The 22,231-nt window shown below is 44.0% G+C and overlaps 1 protein-coding gene across 1 annotated transcript in view; it reads right to left on the reverse strand.

Moving 5' to 3' along the window:
• The window catches only part of ZFYVE26 (zinc finger FYVE-type containing 26), a 138,050-nt gene extending 116,312 nt beyond the window's left edge, over nt 1-21,738 (reverse strand). The window contains exons 1-8 of the mRNA XM_063948177.1: nt 21,363-21,738; nt 17,411-17,489; nt 15,608-15,697; nt 13,744-14,281; nt 12,117-12,250; nt 10,350-10,514; nt 8,895-8,983; nt 7,800-7,948 (exon numbers count right to left, since the gene is read on the reverse strand). Of these exons, the coding sequence (XP_063804247.1) occupies nt 7,800-7,948; nt 8,895-8,983; nt 10,350-10,514; nt 12,117-12,250; nt 13,744-14,281; nt 15,608-15,697; nt 17,411-17,489; nt 21,363-21,550 (1,432 nt within the window). The 5' untranslated portion in view covers nt 21,551-21,738. The remainder of the gene's footprint in view (nt 1-7,799; nt 7,949-8,894; nt 8,984-10,349; nt 10,515-12,116; nt 12,251-13,743; nt 14,282-15,607; nt 15,698-17,410; nt 17,490-21,362) is intronic.
• Nucleotides 21,739-22,231: the final 493 nt, after the last annotated feature.

A 22,231-nucleotide genomic window follows, 5' to 3' on the forward strand; every position in this document is an offset into this window, starting at 1 on the left:
TTTCCATGTATGGATGTGCCCAGGGCCTACAATGCTATTAAGATGGCCCTGGTACTGGGGAAGTATAATCAGCTTATAAGTGTAGACTTTTTTTCAAGTATCTAGGTTTAGCCACATCAACTAATGTTCCAGGCTTTCCTTGTCTCAACATACCGCTGTTAGAAACATTCAAACACAAGATGCCAGGTGGTGGTCAACCTAAGGGACAATCATGGCCCAGTGGTGAAAGACAAGCATCTTTATGGTGGACATCCACAGAGCTGGTTACAAGTCAAGGCGGAGATCCCATAAAAGGAAGCTGGAATAAGCATTCACAATCATGGTCCAAGACCACCAGATACTTCCCCCTTCTCTCAACACTTAATTAACCCTGATTCCATGGTTGCATCACTGTCTTGGAAGGAACTTGTTGAGGGCTTTTAGGTCTATTATGGAATGAAAGAAAAGAACCATTTCGAGCAAAAACAGAAATCAGAGTGAAAATTCCAAACCCTTTTTAAAAAATAAATAAATAAATAGACTGATGGCTGCTGCACGAAAACCCTTTAATATCCGTTGTATATTTATTTTTGCACCTTTACTAGTCGGTAATTAAACATATGCACACAGAGGTGTCCTCATACACAATCGCTGCAGTTGCGCCAAACATCCATTTTCAGTGCGTCAGGTCCAGTGCGACTCTGCTTGCATCACGTGTCTGTCACCCAAATCTCAATCGCAATGTGATGCGACAAAGGCACTGCATTGATTATTTTTCCACTTGTGTATATCTGTGAACAACACTCTGTATAGGAAGTGCTACGATGCAGCATCCGCAGCCTTTATTCAGTCACACCAAGTTCCACTGTGCTTCCTATACAGATCGCACACAGATGCACAAGTGTCGCATATCAAATTAATCATTGCTGTCTCGTGAAGTGGCTTTGTCACAACATATTGTGATTGAGCCACACCTATGGGTTGAAAAAGTTGCTACGCACTCGTCACAGCTCACTAGCGCAAGGCATCTCATGCCACATGTCATATTGAGTCTAAGTGTAGGAGGACACATCTGTTTTTTTCTGGTTCACTGTGTCCATTCTCATCTTACATGAGATACGATACACCCTGCCTCGACCAGTCGCAGCCGTGTGTATGCACCATGCATATTCCTATGGAAACGGCCTTTGCGTGAATAGGACGAGAGCAGACACATCTGTACCATTAGCTGGTTTTGTCGATATGTTTAAAGCAAAAATTTCACAGGCAACAGATTATGTATTTATAAATTTTAAAAGCCACTGGAGAACTGCATATGAAATATAATCGTTCTGGTAGACTTACCGTTGATAACTCTATTTCTCCTAAGTCCACAGGATAACATTGGGATATGAGGTAGCGACAGTGGATTGGCATCAAACGATCAAAGCTTACGGCCTCCCAGAATGCAACGGGCCCGTCCCTATATCTCCACTTCCTAGCTCAGGCAGTTCAGTTGTTTTCCAATGCTCAAGGCAGGAGCATCACAGAGAGCCCTAATCAGGCGAGAAGAACACACATGCACACCCTTCCGTATGAGAAGGAAGAGGATGGTAAGTGAAAAGATCCTTAAATCAGGTGCGTCAGGGTGGGATCTCTGTGGATCCTGTGGACTTAGGAGAAATACAGTTATCAATGGTAAGTCTATCATAATGATTATTTCTCCTGCAGGGTCCACAGGTTATCCACAGGATAACACTGGGATGTCCCAAAGCAATTTAGTGGTGGGGACACTCCTGATTGGACAGGAGAATCCTTCACCCGAATTCAGCGTCCTGAGAGGCTAAGGTATCAAAGCCATAACGTCTAATGAATGTGTTAATGGAAGACCATGTGGCTGCCTTACATACCTGTTCAGCTGAAGCACCACGCTGTGCTGCCCATAATGGACCTACCTTACGAATAGAATGAGCAGAGACAACAGCTTGAGAATATGCTTCTGAAATCAACATTCGAAAGCACCTCGCCAGTGTCTGCTTATCAGTAGGCCATCCAATCTTGTGAAATCCGTAGAGAACGAAGAGTGTGTCTGTTTTTCTGATGGCACTGGTACGATCCACGTAGATCCTTAAAGCACGGACTACGTCCAACGATGCATCTCCTGCAGAAAGGTCCGGCCCTTGGAAGGCCGGGACTACAATTTCTTCGTTAAGGTGGAATTTAGACACTACCTTAGGAAGATACCCAGATTTGGTTCTGAGAACCGCTCTATCTGGATAAAAGAAAATCAGAAAAGGAGGGCGACATATTAATGCCCCTAAATCTGAAACTCTACTAGCTGAAGCAATAGCCAGTAGAAAGAGAGCTTTAGCTGTCAACCATTTAAAATCCACTCGTTTTAGAGCTACAAATGGGGCAACTTGAAGGGACTTTAGGACTAAACTTAAGTCCCAAGGCACTGTAGGAGGAACAAAATGCGCAACATTCCCTGGAAAAAATGTGTGCACATCCTGTAGGTTAGCAATTTTCTTTTGGAACCATACAGTCAATGCTGACACTTGCACTCTCAAGGAAGCCACCCTTAGACCTTTGTCCATTCCTAACTGAAGAAATGCTAGGACTCTGGAAACTCTGAAAGACCTAGGATCAAATCTCCGGTCACTGCACCATTGTATATAGGCTTGCCATATTCGGTGATAAATGTGAGCAGAGGAAGGTTTTCTTGCTCTCAGCATTTTTACATTACCTGTTGTGAGAATCCTCTAGCTTTCAGGATGGAAGCCTCAAGAGCCACGCCATCAAAGACAGTCGATCCAGGTGCCTGTGATAACAAGGACCCTGAGACAGTAGATCTGGGCGTTGAGGGTGTAGGAATTGAGTATCCATCAAAAACCTCTGCAGATCTGTGTACCAATGTCTTCTGGGCCAAGCCGGAGCCATTAGTACCACGGCGCCCCTTCCTTGTTTTGCCTTTCGCATCACCCTGGGTAACAGGGCAATTGGTGGAAACACATAAGCCAGATAAAAGTCACATCTCACTGACAGTGCATCCACAAAGATTGCTCTGGGATCCTTTGTTCTTGACCCGTATGCGGGAACTTTGTTGTTCTGATGGGACGCCATGAGATCTATCTCCAGGAACCCCCACTTGTCTACCAGAATTTGGAAGACCTCAAGTTGTAAAGCCCATTCGTTTGCATGAATGGCGTGTCGACTGAGAAAATCCGCTTCCTAGTTTAGGACTCTCAGAATAAACACTGCAGACAAGGCTGGATGATGAAGTTCTGACCACTTTAACCTGTTACTTACCTCCTTCACTGCGTTTTGGCTGCGAGTTCCTCCCTGATGGTTAAGGTACGCTACTGCCGTTGTATTGTCCGAACGGATTTGGACTGGTTTCCCCTGAAGGATGTCCTTTGCCTAAATAAGTGCCATATATATGGCCCGAAGTTCCAATATATTTATTGGCAGGCAACTCTCTTCCTTGGTCCACTTCCCCTGGAAACTCCTCCTTCCCTACACTGCTCCCCAGCCCTGAAGGTGGGCATCCGCTGTCAGAATTTCACATCTGATATCCAAAAGGGTCTCCCTTTGTCCAGATGGGATGTCTGCAGCCACCAGGCTAATGACCTCCTTTTTCCAGAGGAAGGACCATAGTCTGCGTTTTTATTGTCTGATGAAAACCATTTCATTTGGAAAGGATCAAACGTTGCAGAGGCCTCCAGTGGAACTAAGCATACTCCACCATGTCGAATGTCGACACCATCAACCCCATCCCACGCATTGCTGCGTGAATAGATACCCTTTGACTGTGTAGCAATCCTTGACTGAATTTTGGATATTTTGTTCAGAGATAAAATTACTCTCTGAAGATTCAATCCCACACAGCCCCCAAGTGAGTCATCCGTTGTGACGGAACCAGGGACGACTTTGCCCAATTTAAGAGCCAACTGTGTCTCTGCAAACAAGCTATTGTCTCCCACAGATGACACTGAAGCAATTCCTCAGATTGTGCCAGGAGTAATAAGTCGTCGAGGTATGGAAAAATCCTTATCCCTTGCTGACGGAGATGAGATGCCATTACCACCATAATTTTGGTGACCACTCTGGGAGCTGTGGCCAGTCCAAATGGCAGGGCCTGAAATTGAAAATGTTTCTGGAGGATACCAAACCTGAGATAGCGCTGATGAGACAGTGCTATAGGAACATGTAGGTAAGCATCCTGGATATCCAGGGATAGCACAAAATCCTCCTGCTCCATGGCCAAAATAATGGAACGTAAAGTCTCCATATGAAACCGAGGCACACACATGTACTTGTTCAGCACTTTGAGATTGAGTATGGGCCGGAAAGACCCATTTGGCTTTATTGACTAGAAACAGGTAGGAATGAAAACCTTGTCCTCATTGTGCAGGAGGAACTGGAATTATCACTCCTGACTGAAGCAACTTCTGAACTGCCTCTTGCAAAGCCCTGGCCTTCGTTTTTTGAGGAGGGTGTTTCTTGTAAGCAAACGCATAACCGTGTGGTAGACTGCTGCCAGATCTGTGCAAACTGAAGTAGTCGACCTCCCACCCTGGGGTCCCCCAGGTGGAGGCCCGCATCATCAGGCTGATGGTTTATCTTCTGATTTGGAAGCCAGCCCTCTGTAGCCCAAAGCTTTTTAGTCTTACTAGACTTGTCAGATTGAGACTGTTTGCCATAACCCTTTCCTTTTGCTTTTCCTTGAGACTGAAAGGGCCTAAAAGCTGGAAATCTAGGCTTGGATTTATGTGTGGAAGGAAACTTCACTTTCTTGGCGTCTGCTTCTGACTCCAAAATACCGTTTCATTCTTTACCAAAAAGAATATCTCCAGTAAAAGGCAAAGACTCCAGAACCTTCTTAGATCCTGAGTCAGCTTTCCATGTACGTAGCCAAACCACTCTGCGAGCTGCTACTGCTGAGGCTGATGCCTGAGAGACAATTGTACGCATATCCAAGGCTGCTTCTTCCATAAAAATAGCTGACTGTTTGATATGTGCAATATGAGTTTTTGCACTCTAGATGCCATTGAAAGGTCATACTCCAATGCATCAGCCACAGTTGCCACTGCTTTTGCCACCCAAGCCGAAGGCATGGCTGGTCTTATGATTGCCCCAGACAAGGAGAAAATGATTTAAGAAAACCATCTATTTTCCTATCTGTGACATCATTTAATGATGTTGAAGGCAGAGGTAATGTAGATTTTCGCAGCAATCGAATGACATGCGTATCTACTTTCGGAGCCACCTCCCTTTTTAAACAGTCCCCAGCCGGAAGAGGATAATGGGAATTCCAGTTCCTTGGAATTCTAAACTTCTTACTGGGTGTAACCCAAGCCTCTTGCATAATTTCCGTCAGCTGTTCTGGCCCAGGAAACTCAGTCCTAACTATTTTGGGACGTTTAAACACAGGTGCCTTAGATATTAACAAAGGCTCTGCTGCCTCCTCTAAAGATAGAATGGCTTTCATAGCACTAATTAGCTCAGGAATGTCCACTGAGCTGAGGCCTTCCTCCTCGTCTCTGTCTGCACACCCGGAGTGCGATGAGTCTTCATCCTCCGACGAGTCCTCATCTGAAACGTGTAGACTGTGAAGTTGTTGTTTCATGTCTATGTGATTTACTTAACACCGGCCTTTCAGCCTCTTTTTTCTGTTGAAAGGCTGCAGATTCCTGTACTGGATGTGATAACCCCCAGGTGGAATGTTGTATGTAAAGGTTAATAGGGTAACCTATCCCAGTATAGGAGCTGGCATTATCCGCTAAGCTACCCTGGATAATGTCTGTGCAAAAATAGCCCATGGGGGTTCAACCTGAACCTGCACTTGCCTCGGATTAATTCAAGAGGCTTTGGTGAAAGCTAAAATACTTTACACATAATCCATTTTGAACCAGATCCTGAGGGGTTAACCCAGCTTTGCAAGACAAACATGACATGAGTGTTGGCGCTGCTGTGGAGAGTGTATCCTCCTCACCCTTGCCTCTCTGACATGATAAATAAATCACACACCTTTACAGTGTTAACTACACAAATTGTGACTGCAATCACTTTGTTAAAGTGACATACAATCCGATCACTCCCTGCTTTGCACCAGCATTGAGGATCGGAATACACAGAAACTGACAGAAAATATTTAAGTCAGCAATCACAGTAGCAATCAGTAACAGGTTATACATTAGTATAATAAGCAATATGAGCACAATCAACTACAGATACATTTCAAGTATGTAGGAGAAACATATTACTGCATTACCTTATATAGGACTTTAAACATATTCAGTCACACACAACAGCAATAGTTTACAGACTCATATGCATCAGGCACTTATCCAACTATTCATACCAAAGGTAGATAGAGACTTAGTGCTGTATCACCCGGCTCAGGAGAGTGGGATACAGGGAGACTTCACCCCGCTTCCACGATCGATCAATACGTTAGTGACCGCTGAGTGGATCCAGACGCTACAGAACCTACAGTGAACACAGACGCCCAAGTGAACACTGACGCACCAGTCACACAGCCGCCTATGCTGCGACTGGGTTCTTTTAGATACACAGCATCTCAGACAGAAATGGGAACTCAGTTTATGGCAAGAAACTCAGAGGAAACTGGTCATGAACCGAGGGGTGGGGCGACCAAGGGAGCATCTTACTCCCTAATGCGGACCTCAACCCTAGGGATCGCTGCCTCACACTACCCCTTGAACCTATGATCCCTGAGACCTAGCGCTGGTGCACCCGAGGCGGCAGCCACATCAGCGACTGTTCGATAGTCTCCATCCCGAAACAGTGCGGCTGTGTCTCGCGTTTCCCCTACTATGCGGAATCAATGCCTTACCTTCTCCCCATGCTCCAGCCACAGCCTGGTAACGTCTGCTGGACTTGCTAGTACATCCTACACAGACACCCGCAGAAACAGCACTGTACACGTGGGTAAGCGTTGTTGCGAACCGGCGGGGAGTTGTTGGAGCGACTCATAAGACGCTTTTTAGAAAGATTGCTCAAAAAATATGGTAAGACTATAAAAAAAAAAAAAAGCTTATGGCTACTATAAACCAGCAACTCATTGACCATGGTCCGGCTCCTGCCGCACCAAACAAAAAAAAAACAAAATTTCCTCAGCCAGGAGGCGGGAATATAGGGACGGGCCCGTTGCATTCTGGGAGGCCGAAAGCTTTGATCATTTGGTGCCAATCCGCCGTTGCTACCTCATATCCCAATGTTAACCTGTGGATAACCTGTGAACCCTGCAGGATAATAATACAATTCCATGGTGCCCCTGTTCTCCCTCAAAAGTCACCAAACAGATGGCGCTCTACCAGGCCGACATCTTCTACAACTCACAGCAGCTATGGCATCTTGAAATAGATTATGTTCACTACAGTAAGTGAAATAGGATTTATAGCTGTCGAAGGAGGAGAATAACAGTGCTAATAAGGACAGTGGCGTCACTGGGGTTGGTGACATCCAGTGTGCCAAACAGAAGCCCCACCCCCTCACCCCCACCAAAAAGGGGGCATGGCCTTGCAGCACTCCTTCATTTCCATCACTCCGGGGTTGTGCTCGGCATTCCCGGACATGCTGTGCTGCCCCTAGAGACTCTCCCCAGAGCCGGTATTTTGGTGTCATGCCCTTGGAGGATGGCCAGGTTCGGTCCGCACCCCCCTAGTGATGCTAGTGGATAAGAACAATGTGGACTAAAAATAAAATAAATTGGTATGAATTCATATATTTTATTCGAAGGCGTTACATAATAGATTTACATATATAAACACAATATAAAACTTAAAAAAAAAAAAAAGAATAGACATGTAACCCACCTTGATCAGAGTGTCCCCTCTTAAGCAGTTTTAGTACCTCAGCCTCATTAAGCTCTGGCAGATTAGTGAGATGATGCAGAATATATAGAGCAGAATGACTGTCCAGGCTACTTAGGTGACGCAAGAGGTCTTTCTTAGGAATATCTTGACTGTTCAATATATAAAAAAAAAAAAAAAAAAAGACATTTTTATCTGGGGCCTTAACAGGGAGCAATATAACATGTGACAATATAACTGGCTAACCCTTCCCTTACCGAAAAAAGTGCAGAGACCACATACTGTAGCTAGACATTTAGGCAGCATTTTAACTATAGCAATCAGGTGTAATTACGCCCTACCTAAAACTACAGTATGCTTAAAAGTTAGTGACTATAATCAAGTTAATATATACAACCATACATAAAGAGTTTGAGAGGAAACCAAAAGGTGAACTTCAAAACAGAAAGTAACAAATACAGTAAAAATAAATTGTTATTACAATGGGGTATATTCAATTGAAGTCGGTTCCATTCAGACATTTATTTGTCGGAATGGATCCGTCCTGGACTATTCAAAGCACTCTCAATTCGACTTTAAAAAAAGTCGAATTGGGATGCAGGAGTCGAGACGGGGGAGAGCCGCGGGCAGACGGGAGAGAGAAGCGCTACATAAGCGGCTATAGCAGCGTAGCCGGAGGATGTCACAACTGCCGCTCACGGCAACGTCCACCCGGCTCCAGCAAGCCGCTCTCCTCCCGTCTGTCCGCGGCTCTACCCGTCTCTGCTCCCGCATCTCACTTCGACTTTTTTTAAAGTCGAATTGAGATGGTCGAAAAGGGGGCCAAAACTTTTCGACACGAGCACGCGGATTGGCAGCTATTCCCGGCGATCCACGTGCTTTTCGACTAGTCGAATTCCTCGACTTGTTGAATAATTTGGGGTTAGACTGAATAGGTCGGAACCCCTTCCGACCTAAAAAAGTTGAAAACTGTTGTCTTTTCGACAGACGGCAGCTTTCGACTTCAGTTGAATATACCCCTATATCCGTTAGAATTTATGAAAGGGAATATTAGACATAAGAGCATACTAATACAGTGAAATACATTTGGTTACATACCTGCTGTGTTCTATGCACCATTCTAAGACTCCTACTTGAAACAAAAGTCCATCACAGAATTGTTTTAATACTGAATCATTGCATAGATCCTGCAAAATACATAAGAAATAATTGTGGAAGTTATAATAAACTGGATCTTTAATCTTATCATACAATACCTACCAATGTAATACAATAGAGGATATTAGTATGGCGTTTGGCCAAGATGACATATACATAAAAATAGTCAATTTCCTAAAAAAATACTGGAGTATGAAAAAAAACCACCACAAGGAAGGTGTAAAAAAAAAAAAAAAAAAAATATGTGTATCGAACAAAATTATCAGTATACTCCAATTTGATTAGCAGTTTATGGTTTTATTTGTTTTTGGGTTATTTTGTAGTAAAGGTCATTTAGATTCTAGTTTCCGTCAGTCATTGTTAGGGGTCAATTCATGAGGCAGTGGAAAGTGTGGAGAAATGAGCCAGTGGAGAAGTTGCCTATTGCAACCAGTGTTGAGGTAACATTTATAAAATGCATGCTATAAGATGTGTAACGGCCGATTTGTTGCCGTGGGCAACTTCGCCCTATTCAATAGGAGGGCCGTTTTTTCGCCTAGCAAAAAATCCAGCAGGAGCAAAAAACATATGGATTGGTAAATCCACATTTTTTCACCTGCGTCAGCGAAAACGTGGGCAGTTTTTGCAGATTCTGAGGCATTTTTCGCCAATGCCTTTTCATTACAAAAAAAAAAAAAAAGTGAAACGGCATTGGTGAAAATTTCCCTAATAAACGGCTGAAAATGGGCCTCAATAGAATAGCCAGAGGGGCACCTATGCCCCCCCTCAGCATATTAATTGCCCTGTAAGCAAGGATCTGGACGAAGGCTACTCACTTTCGTAACACGCCAGACTCGGGGGGGCCTGGAGGATACAGCAAGGAGCAGGGGTGAAAACATTGACCAGTGAGATTCTCCATACATTAAAAAAATATCAAAAATAAAAAAGCAACTGTAGACATAAGTTTGGTACCAAATAATAATAGATTTTTTTTTTTTTTTTAAAGACAAGACGGCAGCTTCCGACAATAATTAAATACACCCCTCAGACGCACAAAGATATACAAGTGTTAAATACCAAATTAATCAGCAGTCGCCTGGTGTGACAATTTTATTATGAAAAAATGTAAAAAAGATGCCTGGTGCTAACAGAGTCGCACAGGACCCACTCAAGCCAGGTGTCTCACATTACATGCCGTAATGAGGCTAGTTGTACGAGGACACATCTGTAATTAGCAGATAACATAAATTAAACAACCAGCTCTATATGTTAAACTCATTATATTTAACTAATACAGTCACATCTGCTGGCTTTACCAGTATTTTGATGCTTATTTTAATTAATATCCAAAGAAAATCTACTGTATGTTAACTTGAAATGTCCGGATACATTTTGTTTTCAGCTTATTAAACATACTTGATTTTTGTGCAAAATATGCAGAAGTGATTTGGCAGATTCTATACTCTGGAGGTGGGTCCATCCCAGCAGAACAAGGAGACGTCTCAAGGGTTTAAACGCATTTGACAGCAGCAAACTAAGACTGGAGAAATCTTCTCGTTTCAGCAGGGTCAAGGCTGTAACCTGAAACAGAAAGAAGTTAGAATGCATGCCCCTAAATAACATCATTATCTGTAATGGCATAAGGACACACCTGTACTAACAAGATATTTTCTCAAAGGTGAACAACATGCTAAGCAAAAAGCCGAAATTTAGCCAAACTTAAAATTAAGTAAATTAGGGCTACATTTACTAAGCAGTGATAAGAGCGGAGAAGTGAGCCAGTGGAGAAGTTGCCCATGGCAACCAATCAGCACTGAAGTAACATCTATAATTTACATACTATAAAATGATACAGAGCTGCTGATAGGTTGATGGGGAAATTTCTCCACTGGCTCACTTCTTCGCTCTTATCACTGCTTAGTAAATGTCCCCCTTAATCTGCTATTCAGATGGTCATGGAGAAAAATCTGCGGCCGGTATCCACTGCTGGTCATATGTAGGTGGGGTATCACTTACTACTAAGAGTTCATCATCATGCCAATCACAGCAATGCCCATTAACACTTCACATGTGGGCTTTCTCCACGTGGACTACACATTTTTTAAGGTATCCTGCATCTAAACAATATTGTAAGTGGTCAGAGGCAGAAACTGGGCTGTGAGTGAATAATTATGTGCACAACTATTGCATCCGACACCCAAGCATTAGTGTATACAGTAGTGTTCAGTAATAACACTACGGTTCAACACATACATCAAATGTGTCACGATACGGGGTTCCAAACTCCAATACTTAACACAGCACTGTTTGTCTTGGCTCGCTGAGAGGTTCAAGGGCTTTTGTTTACCCCTCTCGTGTCCAGGTAATTGCTTTTTGAGCTCAAAGGATACTATCAGGGATGTAAATATGAATGAAACTACAGGCTTCCCGAGTGGGATTTAAATGCCTATTTATCTGCGAAGGCAGAAATAGAACAGAACATCAAAAGACTTACTTGCAATATGCCCTGATATACCCATAATAACGGCATACTGCACATTTTTCTTGTATTGTTTTCACTGCTTCTGATGGGATCCGGACTGAAAGATGACAGTAACTAGGTCGACAATGTCTAGGTCGACCACTATTGGTCGACAGTAACTAGGTCGACAGGGTCTTTAGGTCGACATGAGTTTCACAATTTTTTTCTTTTTTTGAACCTTTTCATACTTAACGATCCACGTGGACTACGATTGGAATGGTAAAGTGTGCCGAGCGAAGCGAAGGCACCATGCCTGAAGCATGGCGAGCGAAGCAAGCCATGCGAGGGGACGCGGTGCACTAATTGGGGTTCCCGGTCACTCTACGAAGAAAATGACACCAAAATAACATTAAAAACTCATGTCGACCTTTTGACCTGTCGACCTAGAACATGTTGACCTAAAGACCCTAGTTACTGTCGACCAATAGTGGTCGACCTAGACATTGTCGACCTAGTTACTGTCGACTTTCAATACCACACCCGCTTCTGATACGCAATATGTAAGGCACTGCAAAACCCTGATGGCATCATATAAACAAAATATAGTAATAAATAAAAATAATAAATCGCTCACTGAGAACTAAAGAAACTGGCAACTTTGTCCAACTGATCACAGAATAAGGTTTGTGATAAGGGTACTATAAAAGTAATAGACAACTGACCAGAATCTGCTCCAGAAAGTGTTTGCTTGTGGAGAGGCAGTAGAAGTAGACCTCCTTCCATGGTCTGGACATCTCGGGGTCGCAGAATAAGGCAACAATAGCTCTCTCTGTATCGGTCAGTTCCTGAGCGGTTCCTATCACAAAAAAGCACAGAGAATAAAATGAAACATTTACAGCACAATGTGAAACCCATCGGAAAGGACTACTACTATACCAAATAAACCGAATGCAGTAGTAAATGAGATAAAAGATCTAGTCTTCTTCCAATGGGGAACAGGGGCTTTGCTTAAATAGTGCAGGTAGAGCAGTTATTGCTAAGCTTTCCAGATCCCCTACCAATGGACCAGGGATGCGTGGTGAGATAAAATGGCTGAGGAGGCACTGGCTAGTTCCATTGGCTCTCAAGTGCCCAAAAACAGACAATCATCACTCGGAAGAATTGGTTAAATCTGTTTGAATTAGCAAATTTAACCAAACAATCATTTTTGACCATTTTCCAGTGTTTGGGAGCAAATGGTTGATTGTCATTTGCTCCCATACATTACCAGAGTTTTGCTCTGACCAGACAGTTTGGACAGAAATCTTTAGGCCTTGATTATTCAGCCCGGTAGGGATTTTTAGGTTTGACATGCCTGCTCTACATTCAATATTTGGGATAAATAGTGACATATGCAGTGGTAATACTGTATTTTGTGCGCATCAACTGCATTTAACGTATAACAGGATTCACCTCTACAGCCACTACCTAGCACTGTTGTTACTCAGCTCGTATTCCAATGTCCTTTTTCTATCTCTGTATCCTCAGTTGTATTCTACTTAATGTGCAAGTAGCTTAGTTCTTACCACAGCCATTTATCTGCACCACTCATTAAGCCATTTTGTCTTACGTTAAAAAAAAAACCTCCTGTCGTGATCTACCATACTTTCTAGGCCGCTAATAAAAGCACTGAAAGGACAGGCTCCAATATTAATGTGATAGAACAGAATGTTCCATTTATAACAGTCCATCATCCATTTCAACCAGTTCTATACTCATTCACAATGGATACCCTCTGACCTAGTATCCTCTCTACCAGACTAAATTTGCAACCGTATTGAACACTTTCTAAAAATCCAATTATTATACACTATCGTGATTTATAGCTATTTTTATGGCTTTGTTTATATTTATAATCATCCTTTAAAGTACATCATATTTGCTTTGGGCAGCACGGTTGACGTAGAGGATAGCATTACTGCCTCAAAGAAACCCGTACGTGTATTTCCGCTCACAGCGGTGGCCAATGTAATAGGAGATCTCGCTGGGAACCCCAGCGGCGGTAATGTATACCCAATCCCTATGGAAGAGACACTACGGCCAAACTAAAAAAAAAAAATTGGAATTGCACTCGAGTCTCTCTCAGACCATTAGTGACCAGAGGAGAGATGTTTCAAGCCTTCAACATAGTGGAGATGTTACCCATAGCAACCAATCAGCTTCTACCGTCAATTTATAGAATATACTTGACAAATGCTCACAGCAACACTTCAGCTAGTTAGGAACTTCTCCATTCTGTAGGAGGTGCGATACATCTCCCTCAAGGCCAGAAAACAAGGACAGAGACTAAACAGGTAATGACGCCCTAACCTTTTCTTGGGGTCCTCTGTGCAATAATACGAGCCTTTATCTTTTCACTTGTCACGCTGCCGTACAAGCTAAGCAGACCGTAGTTGTGTTTCCTCAGCATGCAGGCCTGAACTTGATCTTCTAAAAGGCTTCCCTTTTCCCAACATGCTTTAAAGAGCTCTTCACATAGACGTCTGAGCTCAGCAGACTGAAGTTCCACGTTAAAGTACATGGTGCTTAGGATGCGGTACACGTGATCCGCTCTCTGTGAAACTAAATGGCCATTTGGGGCCTCAGTCTGCTGGTTCTCCGGCAGTGAGGTAATCAAGTCTAAGAGGAAGTTCACAGTGATGCCAAGAAGGTGGTGGTTATAGTCAAGGGTTGTGGCGTGAGCATCATTCATCAGTAGGAAACCTATCACTGCTTGCACAAGTCGAGGATTCTGGGACAGAACGCCATGTAAAGAAGACACGGTGCTGGGACTGAGGTGGGGAATGGAGATTTCCTTTCTGTTTTCCATTGATTCGTGGTGACTGAGCAAAAATGCTTTGTGCAGCTCCTATAGAGAAGAAGAAAATAGGTCTGTTGGAAAACATATAAAACATGCTTGTAATGACATAATGAGCTCACAAGATATAGTTATACAGTATGCATTCAAAGATGGCATATTTGCACTGGCCACACTTTTACACGGTGCCGATCCATTTTGCATTTACTTAAACTTCTGTCCGGCAGCAAGTTAATCTTTTTAAATTAGTCTCATTGTTATCTTTATTCCTTATACTGATACAGTGACCATGTTGACCAATAGTGGTCGACCTAATGACCCATACCCCTTTACACTTTCTGTGCATTAGTGTTTCCTCCAGAGAGAGCGTTATGCTCAACCCTATCTTTCTGGTAGCATGAACTTGCCTGTTATATTGGTTTGCATGACTGGCCTTTTACTTCTTTTTATTTAGGGTCCCAGCACCTGTTTTGAGGTCTACAGTCTGTCACAGGGAGACTTGTACTTACTGGTTACTGTTTTAGCAGCGGGGGCGGTCCAACGCTATTTCCAAGCGCAGTCAGCAGTATGGGGTATATAAAGCAAGCATGTGCATATTTCTCTTTGATTCATTGTCTCGAATGTCCCGAGGACTGGGGGGGGGGGGGGGGCTGTAGTCTCCCTGATGAAATGTCAGCCCCTTAACACATTTATTAATCCTTCTGGTCTTTTAATTACACTTTCACTAGTATATTCATTTTTGTATATAGATTTTGTTTTCTTTTTATTAACACATACGAACACTTTACCTTCTTGCGTTGTGCCTTTGCCGGTTTGTGGGGTTCTACACCCCAGGCCCAGACCTAGAGTTAGGGACCACCAGCATCAGAGGAGCCATGTCGGGGCCTGGTGGCTTATCATACATTTGCAAACTGTATGTAACTAAGACCTCTGGATTTCTATTATATGTATATATAGTCCTTCATGTCATGGTACAGGTACAGCTCGGTGTGCTGGGGGACCCCAGGGGTTTATCCCCAATGTATTTCTAGCTCAGACTACCCCCTCCCTTTCATGTACCTGAACTGTATTTCCTACTTGATTTGAGCAACTTACTTTATGCAACAATACCATTTTGGATCGTTATGCCTTTGCTGAACTAATATTCTGTTGGAGTCCAAGCTATAAGACAGTTGGTTTTGTTACTGTAAACACTTCTAGGCCATAGATCAATACTGCAATATTAATGGAACATGTAATTCACTATTTCCACTGAAGCCATCTGCATAAGCACACAGGAACCACAGAACACATAGGAAACAGAACTGAAAGCCACAGCAGTCTCACTGTAAATCAACCCGACATTTGTATTCCCCAAGCGGAGTCTCAGAAGGCTACCTTCAGAACCTGTTCAGAAGCCTCATTCTGGAGCTCTTCCAATAATAAAAGAAACTCTGTTTCATCTTTGAGAATTTTCGGTGGTTGCTTCTGAAAACACACACAAAAAAAAAAAAAAAAAATTGTTAGGAGATGTCTAGCATTTAAAGAAATTTAAGGGTGATGTTCAATATGTTTTTTCATTAACCTGTCAAGTGTATCACATAAAGGATTAAGCACTATCAAAACGTACCACTGTTAACATATGCAGAGCAAAAAGCAAAAATATTAAAAGATAAACAAAATAAAATCAACATATCTAAATTACAAGGGAAACTCCAGTCATCACCATTATCACAACTGTCCACTAATTAGCAGAAGTGAGACTATTTATATAAACCTTGTACTAAACTCACCACCAAGCTATGCGACAGGTCCCCGGTACTCCTGTATCTAGGACCTCTGGTAATCATCTCCATAGCTGCTTAGGTTTCCCTCTAACAGCGGATATCACCCTAATGGCCCATACACACGGAGAGATTCGGGCTATGTCCGATTCTCACTATGCGACAAGGGGCTAGGTCGGCTCATAGTCAGTATCGCAAGAACACTCATTATGTGCTTTCGATACTGACTATGTGCGATTTTGGCTATCTCTTCTATAGAGATAGTCAAAATTGAGTTGCCTGCACAGTCCATCTATTCTTGTGATGCCGTCCGCGCATCGGCATCGCAAGGTGACTCATCTTGCGATCTGCACTAACTTTTCTTACTATATAGTCAAAATCGTAAGGAAATTCTCACCGTGTGTACACACCATAAGTAGGATGTACAATTAGCCCCAATAACCTTTGGGGGAGAAAAATAAACAGGGGTTTATAAAGATATTTAGCTTCGGGCAATTTAATTAACCCCCCTTTTTTTCTATATTCAGGTGAACATATATGACTATTGATATGTTCCCAGACGTATGAGTTTTCGCGAAAAAAAACAACAAAACCCTGTTTATTACTGATGACTGCTGGCATCGGAGACAATTGAATATCCCACTGGGGGGGGGATTTACTGTTGCTAATTGAATAGGGTGGTATTCAGTATGCCGGCTGTTGGGATCCCAGCGCAGGAATCCCGACACCTGGCATACTGACAACTATTACCCCTCTGGAGGGAGAACGCCACCATGCCCGCAGCGCAGCAAGCCCGCAAGAGGCTCATTTGCGCTCGTCCTGCTGCCGGTGTGCCGGCAGTCGGGATCGCGGGGCAGGTAAGCTGGGCGTCGGGAGCCCGATCGCCGGCCACTCATACTACACCCATTGAATATGCCCCCAAATCTTTTAATTGGGGATGCAGATCTTTCCTGCTTTGGAGTATTATATATAAAGGGGGGATATATGTAAAGGGGAAATGATTTAGTAGAGGGGTTATTTATCAAAAAAGTGTATACTTCACACTTCTCAGTGTTAGTCTGGGAGAGCTATCCAATACAGCTCCAGAAAGGGGCAGATTAGTCCCAGTTACAGAGGTCGCAGGCACTGGTTGAGGGAAAGCTATGGTCAAGATACATTGGGGCAGATGTATTAAGCCTGGAGAAGGCATAAGGAAGCGATAAACACACCAGCCAATCAGCTTCTAACTGTTAATTTACATATTGGACCTGATTGGCTGGTGCATTTATCACCTTGCACATATCACTGGTTTATCACTTCCTTATGCCTTCTCCAGGTTAATACATCTGCCCCATTATTGCCAGTTTGCAGAATTCTCCTTTAACATTACTACTATATTTCTAAATAGACGAACTGGAGAAGAAAAGAAGTCACTTACATCATCCCACCCACACCAAGCATCCAGTGCATCCGACCAGAACCATGACACCTGCTGAGGAGTGTGCTGCTCATCACACCTACAAAATACAGAAGAGAAAGGTTTAATAGCAACAAATGTGACCTGTAACAAAACATTTCAATAAGAGAATACACAAACAAAAAGTGCTGCCTGAACATAATGTGACGGATGTTATCATGTTACTTTAAAAAGCTACACTTTGACATTAATATAAGTTTGCACTTACCACCTGGCGATCATACGATGTATTTAGATTTGTATTTTTTTTTTTACAAGAACAGGGGAAACATTTACCAAACAACGCTGTTCAAAGTCTATGCGGTTTCAGAAGGTTTTACTAGGGATTTAAAAAGGGAACGAAGATAAATCAGAAAAAAAAAAAAATACTTGGTTTTACGTTATAGATTTTGGCCACTTCAAATAAAGCATCCGAAAGTGTTTAGTAAATTTAAATCCTATATCTAATCCATATGGACATGTTCCTTTTCATCTATATGTCTATCTTCATGCATTTAAGTCAACCGTATTTTGCTTTTTGGACACCAACTGTTCCATTTGCGTTGAGAGTAGGTGACATGAAAAAGTTTCTGGAGAAACTAGAAATCCCAGCATGGCCAACCAGTTTTTCCATTAAGAAATGCTAAAACTATGGCCGGCCATGCTGGGATGTGTAGTTTCACAACAGCTGGAAAGACACAGGTTGGCCAGGCCTGCACTAGCTGTTAAAACCAGTGAATCAACCAGTACAGAGTTGTTTTTTTACCCATTGACTTTGGAGAGAGGAATGTAAGCAAAGGACCTATCATATACCACAAGCTCTGTGATTGCACCTTCTATCATTATAGGCTGTGAAAGGAGCCACGGAGCACCAGGAGAAACAGTATTAAGCGGTATCCGTTCACATGGTCGACCATGTTATGGTCGACAGTCATTAGGTCGACCACTATTGGTCGACATTGACATGGTCGACACATGAAAAGGTCGACACATGAAAAGGTCGACATGAGTTTTTTTACTTTTTTTTTTCTTTTGGGGAACTTTTCCATACTTTACGATCCACATGGACTACGATTGGAACGGTAAAGTGTGCCGAGCGAAGCGGTAGCGGAGCGAAGGCACCATACCCGAAGCATGGCGAGCGAAGCGAGCCATGCGAGGGGACGCGGTGCACTAATTGGGGTTCCCAGTCACTTTACGCAAAAAACGACACCAAAAAAAGTCAAAAAACTCGTGTCGACCTTTTCATGTGTTGACCTTTCCTGTGTCGACCATGTGTCCATGTCGACCATGTAAATGTCGACCAGTAGTGGTCGACCTAATGACTGTCGACCATAACATGGTCGACCATTCATACCGGAACCGTATTAAGCACCCTACATGGGAATGCAACTTTACAGGAGACTGAGCATACTGGGAAATTAGCTTCAACAAGTTACAGAAAAAAGGGGGTTATATGTCTTTACAGTACAAAACAAGCCAGAGTGATCACCTGTAAGAGTAAACAGTTTCCTTAATTTCTGGAGAAGAAAGAAAAGAAAAGAAAGAAAAAGAAGACTAGAATACTATAAAAATGGTAAGAAAACAGTAAATGCATCCTGATCATTTATACACAAGAGATAGGATTACAAGCTAGCCACCGGCCAAGGGCAGTGGAGCATTCAGCATAAATATTATGAGCGTTACTAGTGAATGGGCTGGCTCCTGTTACAACGTGGAGCGGTGAGCTGAAACAGCAATTTGGAATCCTGATAATCTATGGGGGGGTTATTCAGGTTGGATAGCAAACCAAAAAAAGTTAGCAATTGGCCAAACCCATGTTGCACTGCAGGTGAGGCAGAAGTAACATGTGCAGAGAGATATAGATTTAAGAGGGCTATATGGTTTCTGTGCAGGGTAAATACTGGCTGCTTTATTTATACATTGCAATTTGGATTTCAGTTTGAACACACCCTACCCAAATCTAACTCTCTCAGCACGTTATATCTGCCCCCCTCCGTGCAGTGCACATGGTTTTACACAACTAACTTTTTTTGTTTGCTAACAAACCTGAATAAGGCCCTATATACAGAGCAAGAGAACATCAACTTGCGAAAGCCATATAAATATTTATCTGTATTCAATCCCTTTCTTTTGGACATACCATAAACAAAGGTTACAACATACTATCCTATTTCTAATAGAGCATCTTATGCTTACATAATAAGAAATGGAAAACAAACAAAAAAAAAACAATATCAAGAATGCTAGAAACAGGAAGTGCTCAGAGGTGTTGCAGAGAGGAAGTGTAGGGTAGGGTGACCATATCATCCCTTTTACCTGGGACACTCATGGATTACACAGGTTCTGTGGCTGATTAAAACCATATGAAACGTAGGCTTGAAGTCAGCCAGCCACAGAACCTGTGTAATCCATGAGCGTCCCAGGTAAAAGGGACAATATGGTCACCCTAGGTAAGTGGCACATAATGCAAAAGTACCACCAAGCGCACCTGTTTAGAACCAATCATTTCATGAACTAGTTCTAATAGGCCCTACACACTGGGCGATATCACTCAAAGATATGAACAATCTCGTTCATATCTTTGAGTGTGGAGGCACCAGCGATGAACGATGCGCGGCCCCACGCTCGTTCATCGCTGGTGCCCCGTGGGCTGTGCATGCAGGCAAATATGGACGATCTCGTCCATATTTGCCTGCACTTCTATGGAGCCGTGTGACAGGGGAGTGAAGTAGCTTCACTCCCCCCGTCACTGCACTTTTGTGTTTGAAGATTTAACTTTATGCTGGCCAAACTGCACCCAGAAAAGCGCAATCTACGAAAGTGCAACCAGAAGCCCTTGACAGTATAGAACAAAATCAGACCTAAAGGGCCGCCTAAGCCCTGGCTGAAGGAAGGCGGGGTGCAGGGACAGGCACACTAGTTGTGCACATAAGTACAGAGGGTCATGGTGCCAGGAGGCATTATTGCGACATTGCAGGAGGGCTTGATTACATCTCTTCTCCACTCCTGGGCCCCTACAAAGGTCACCACCACTGGCGTATATATAACAGGAGCCGGTTGTGCCCTAAGCACCATGCACCCACTGTATATACTTTCTTCACAAGAAATCTCTGACCAATGCCATCTTCCCGAGATATGCACGTGCGAGAGAGCGAAATCATCATGAGAATAGCAACGGTGCCACTCAGCGGCATAACGGGGCTCCAGGGTGCCCTAAGCACTTGACATCGCACAGAGGGAACAGGCCGTCAGTAACTGCAGCATTGGCCGGAGGCTCCGGAGGATGCTCTGAGGGGCTGCACAGACTGCAGGGTGCCCGCCTGGAGCGTGCGGCACTGCAGCAGCAATACTAGCCAGAAGCAAGTGCCACAAGGCAGCGAAGGTGCTGACCCAAAGGCCAGGCGCTCTGTGTGACGGCACCACTCACACACCTCTAGTGCCACTTACCTCCTCTCATAAGACACCCTTGCCTTGTCACACATCTCTGGGGGTGGTCTTCAGTATGCCGGCTGTCGGGATCCCGGCGCACAGTATACAGACAGCCGGCATACCGACACTTATTCTCCCTCGTGGGGATCCACGACCCCCCTGGAGGGAGAATAAAATAGCGTAGCGCGCCACCGTGCCCGCAAGGGGCTCATTTGCGCTTACCACACTGTCGGTATGCCGGCGCCGGTATGCTGGTCGCCAGGAGCCCGACCGCCGACATACCATACTACACCCTCTCTGGGTCCCCGCAGACCTCTACCAGTTACATGTCCATACAAAAAAAATGAGGCCCCTTGCCACTGCCCAGCAAAACCAGCTCCTACATACAATGCCACCCTGCCATAACCGGCTTGTCACTAGTACCAGCATGCCAGGCTAAGCACTGCACTCAGTACCAGTGCATGCACCAATGCTGCCAGGGAGGGCCTGCTGCTGTACCCACCTGAGCAGGTGCGGGGCTGTGATCAGACCCCTCACTATGGCCTCTATCTCCCCGGAATCGACACTCCGGTGCAGCTGGGGCAGGCAGGCCCGGGCCAGCTCCCAGTGACCCCTCTCTAGGCACCGGCAGAAGAAATCCCGCAGGCTCCTAAGAGAAGACGTCTCCTCTTCCCCAAACGGGTGCTCCATTCCTCCCGCCACGCCCGTCTCGGCTGCCGGTGCGCGCTCCCGCCCAGGAGACTCTGACAGTGCGCGCTCCCGTTACCGGGTCTCACGGGCGGCTGGAGCTGGGTATCACGTGATCGGCGGATCGCACGCCGTAGACAGGTCATGTGATCTGCTTGCCGGTTCACCCCCTTGATCACGTGACATCTTCAGAATGATTTCAGGTTTTCATACATATTGCTGAGTGGACACTAGAGGGCGCTACTGTGTATGTGACTGGGACAAAGCTGCCTCCTTCCTGCAACAACGGGGGAAATGTATCAAATATTCCAAGAGAGGACGTGAAAACATTGCCCTTAGTAACCTCTCAGTTTCTAGATAGTATTTTATCAAGTACAATTAGGCAAGTGTATCAGTAGAAGCTGATTTGTTGCTATGCATAGGCAAACTTTCCTCTTGCCAAGTGGCTAAAATTATAACAACTATAGCAATGGTACAGTATATAATACGATTACTAGAACTGCAGTGTAAGGGACAGAGTGGAGCTGCTGCATATGCCCAGTGTGGCAGTTTCCTCTACCAAGTTTTCTGTGTGTGTGAATCTGAGAATCACTGCACTGGACCAGAGAGTAGCTACCAAGAAGAAGAGACAGGAGCCTTAAGGGAGGTACACACGTACCGCATACCTCCCAACTGTCCCGATTT

This window comes from Pseudophryne corroboree, chromosome 12, assembly GCF_028390025.1.
Source record: "Pseudophryne corroboree isolate aPseCor3 chromosome 12, aPseCor3.hap2, whole genome shotgun sequence".
Taxonomy (NCBI): Eukaryota; Metazoa; Chordata; class Amphibia; order Anura; family Myobatrachidae; genus Pseudophryne; species Pseudophryne corroboree.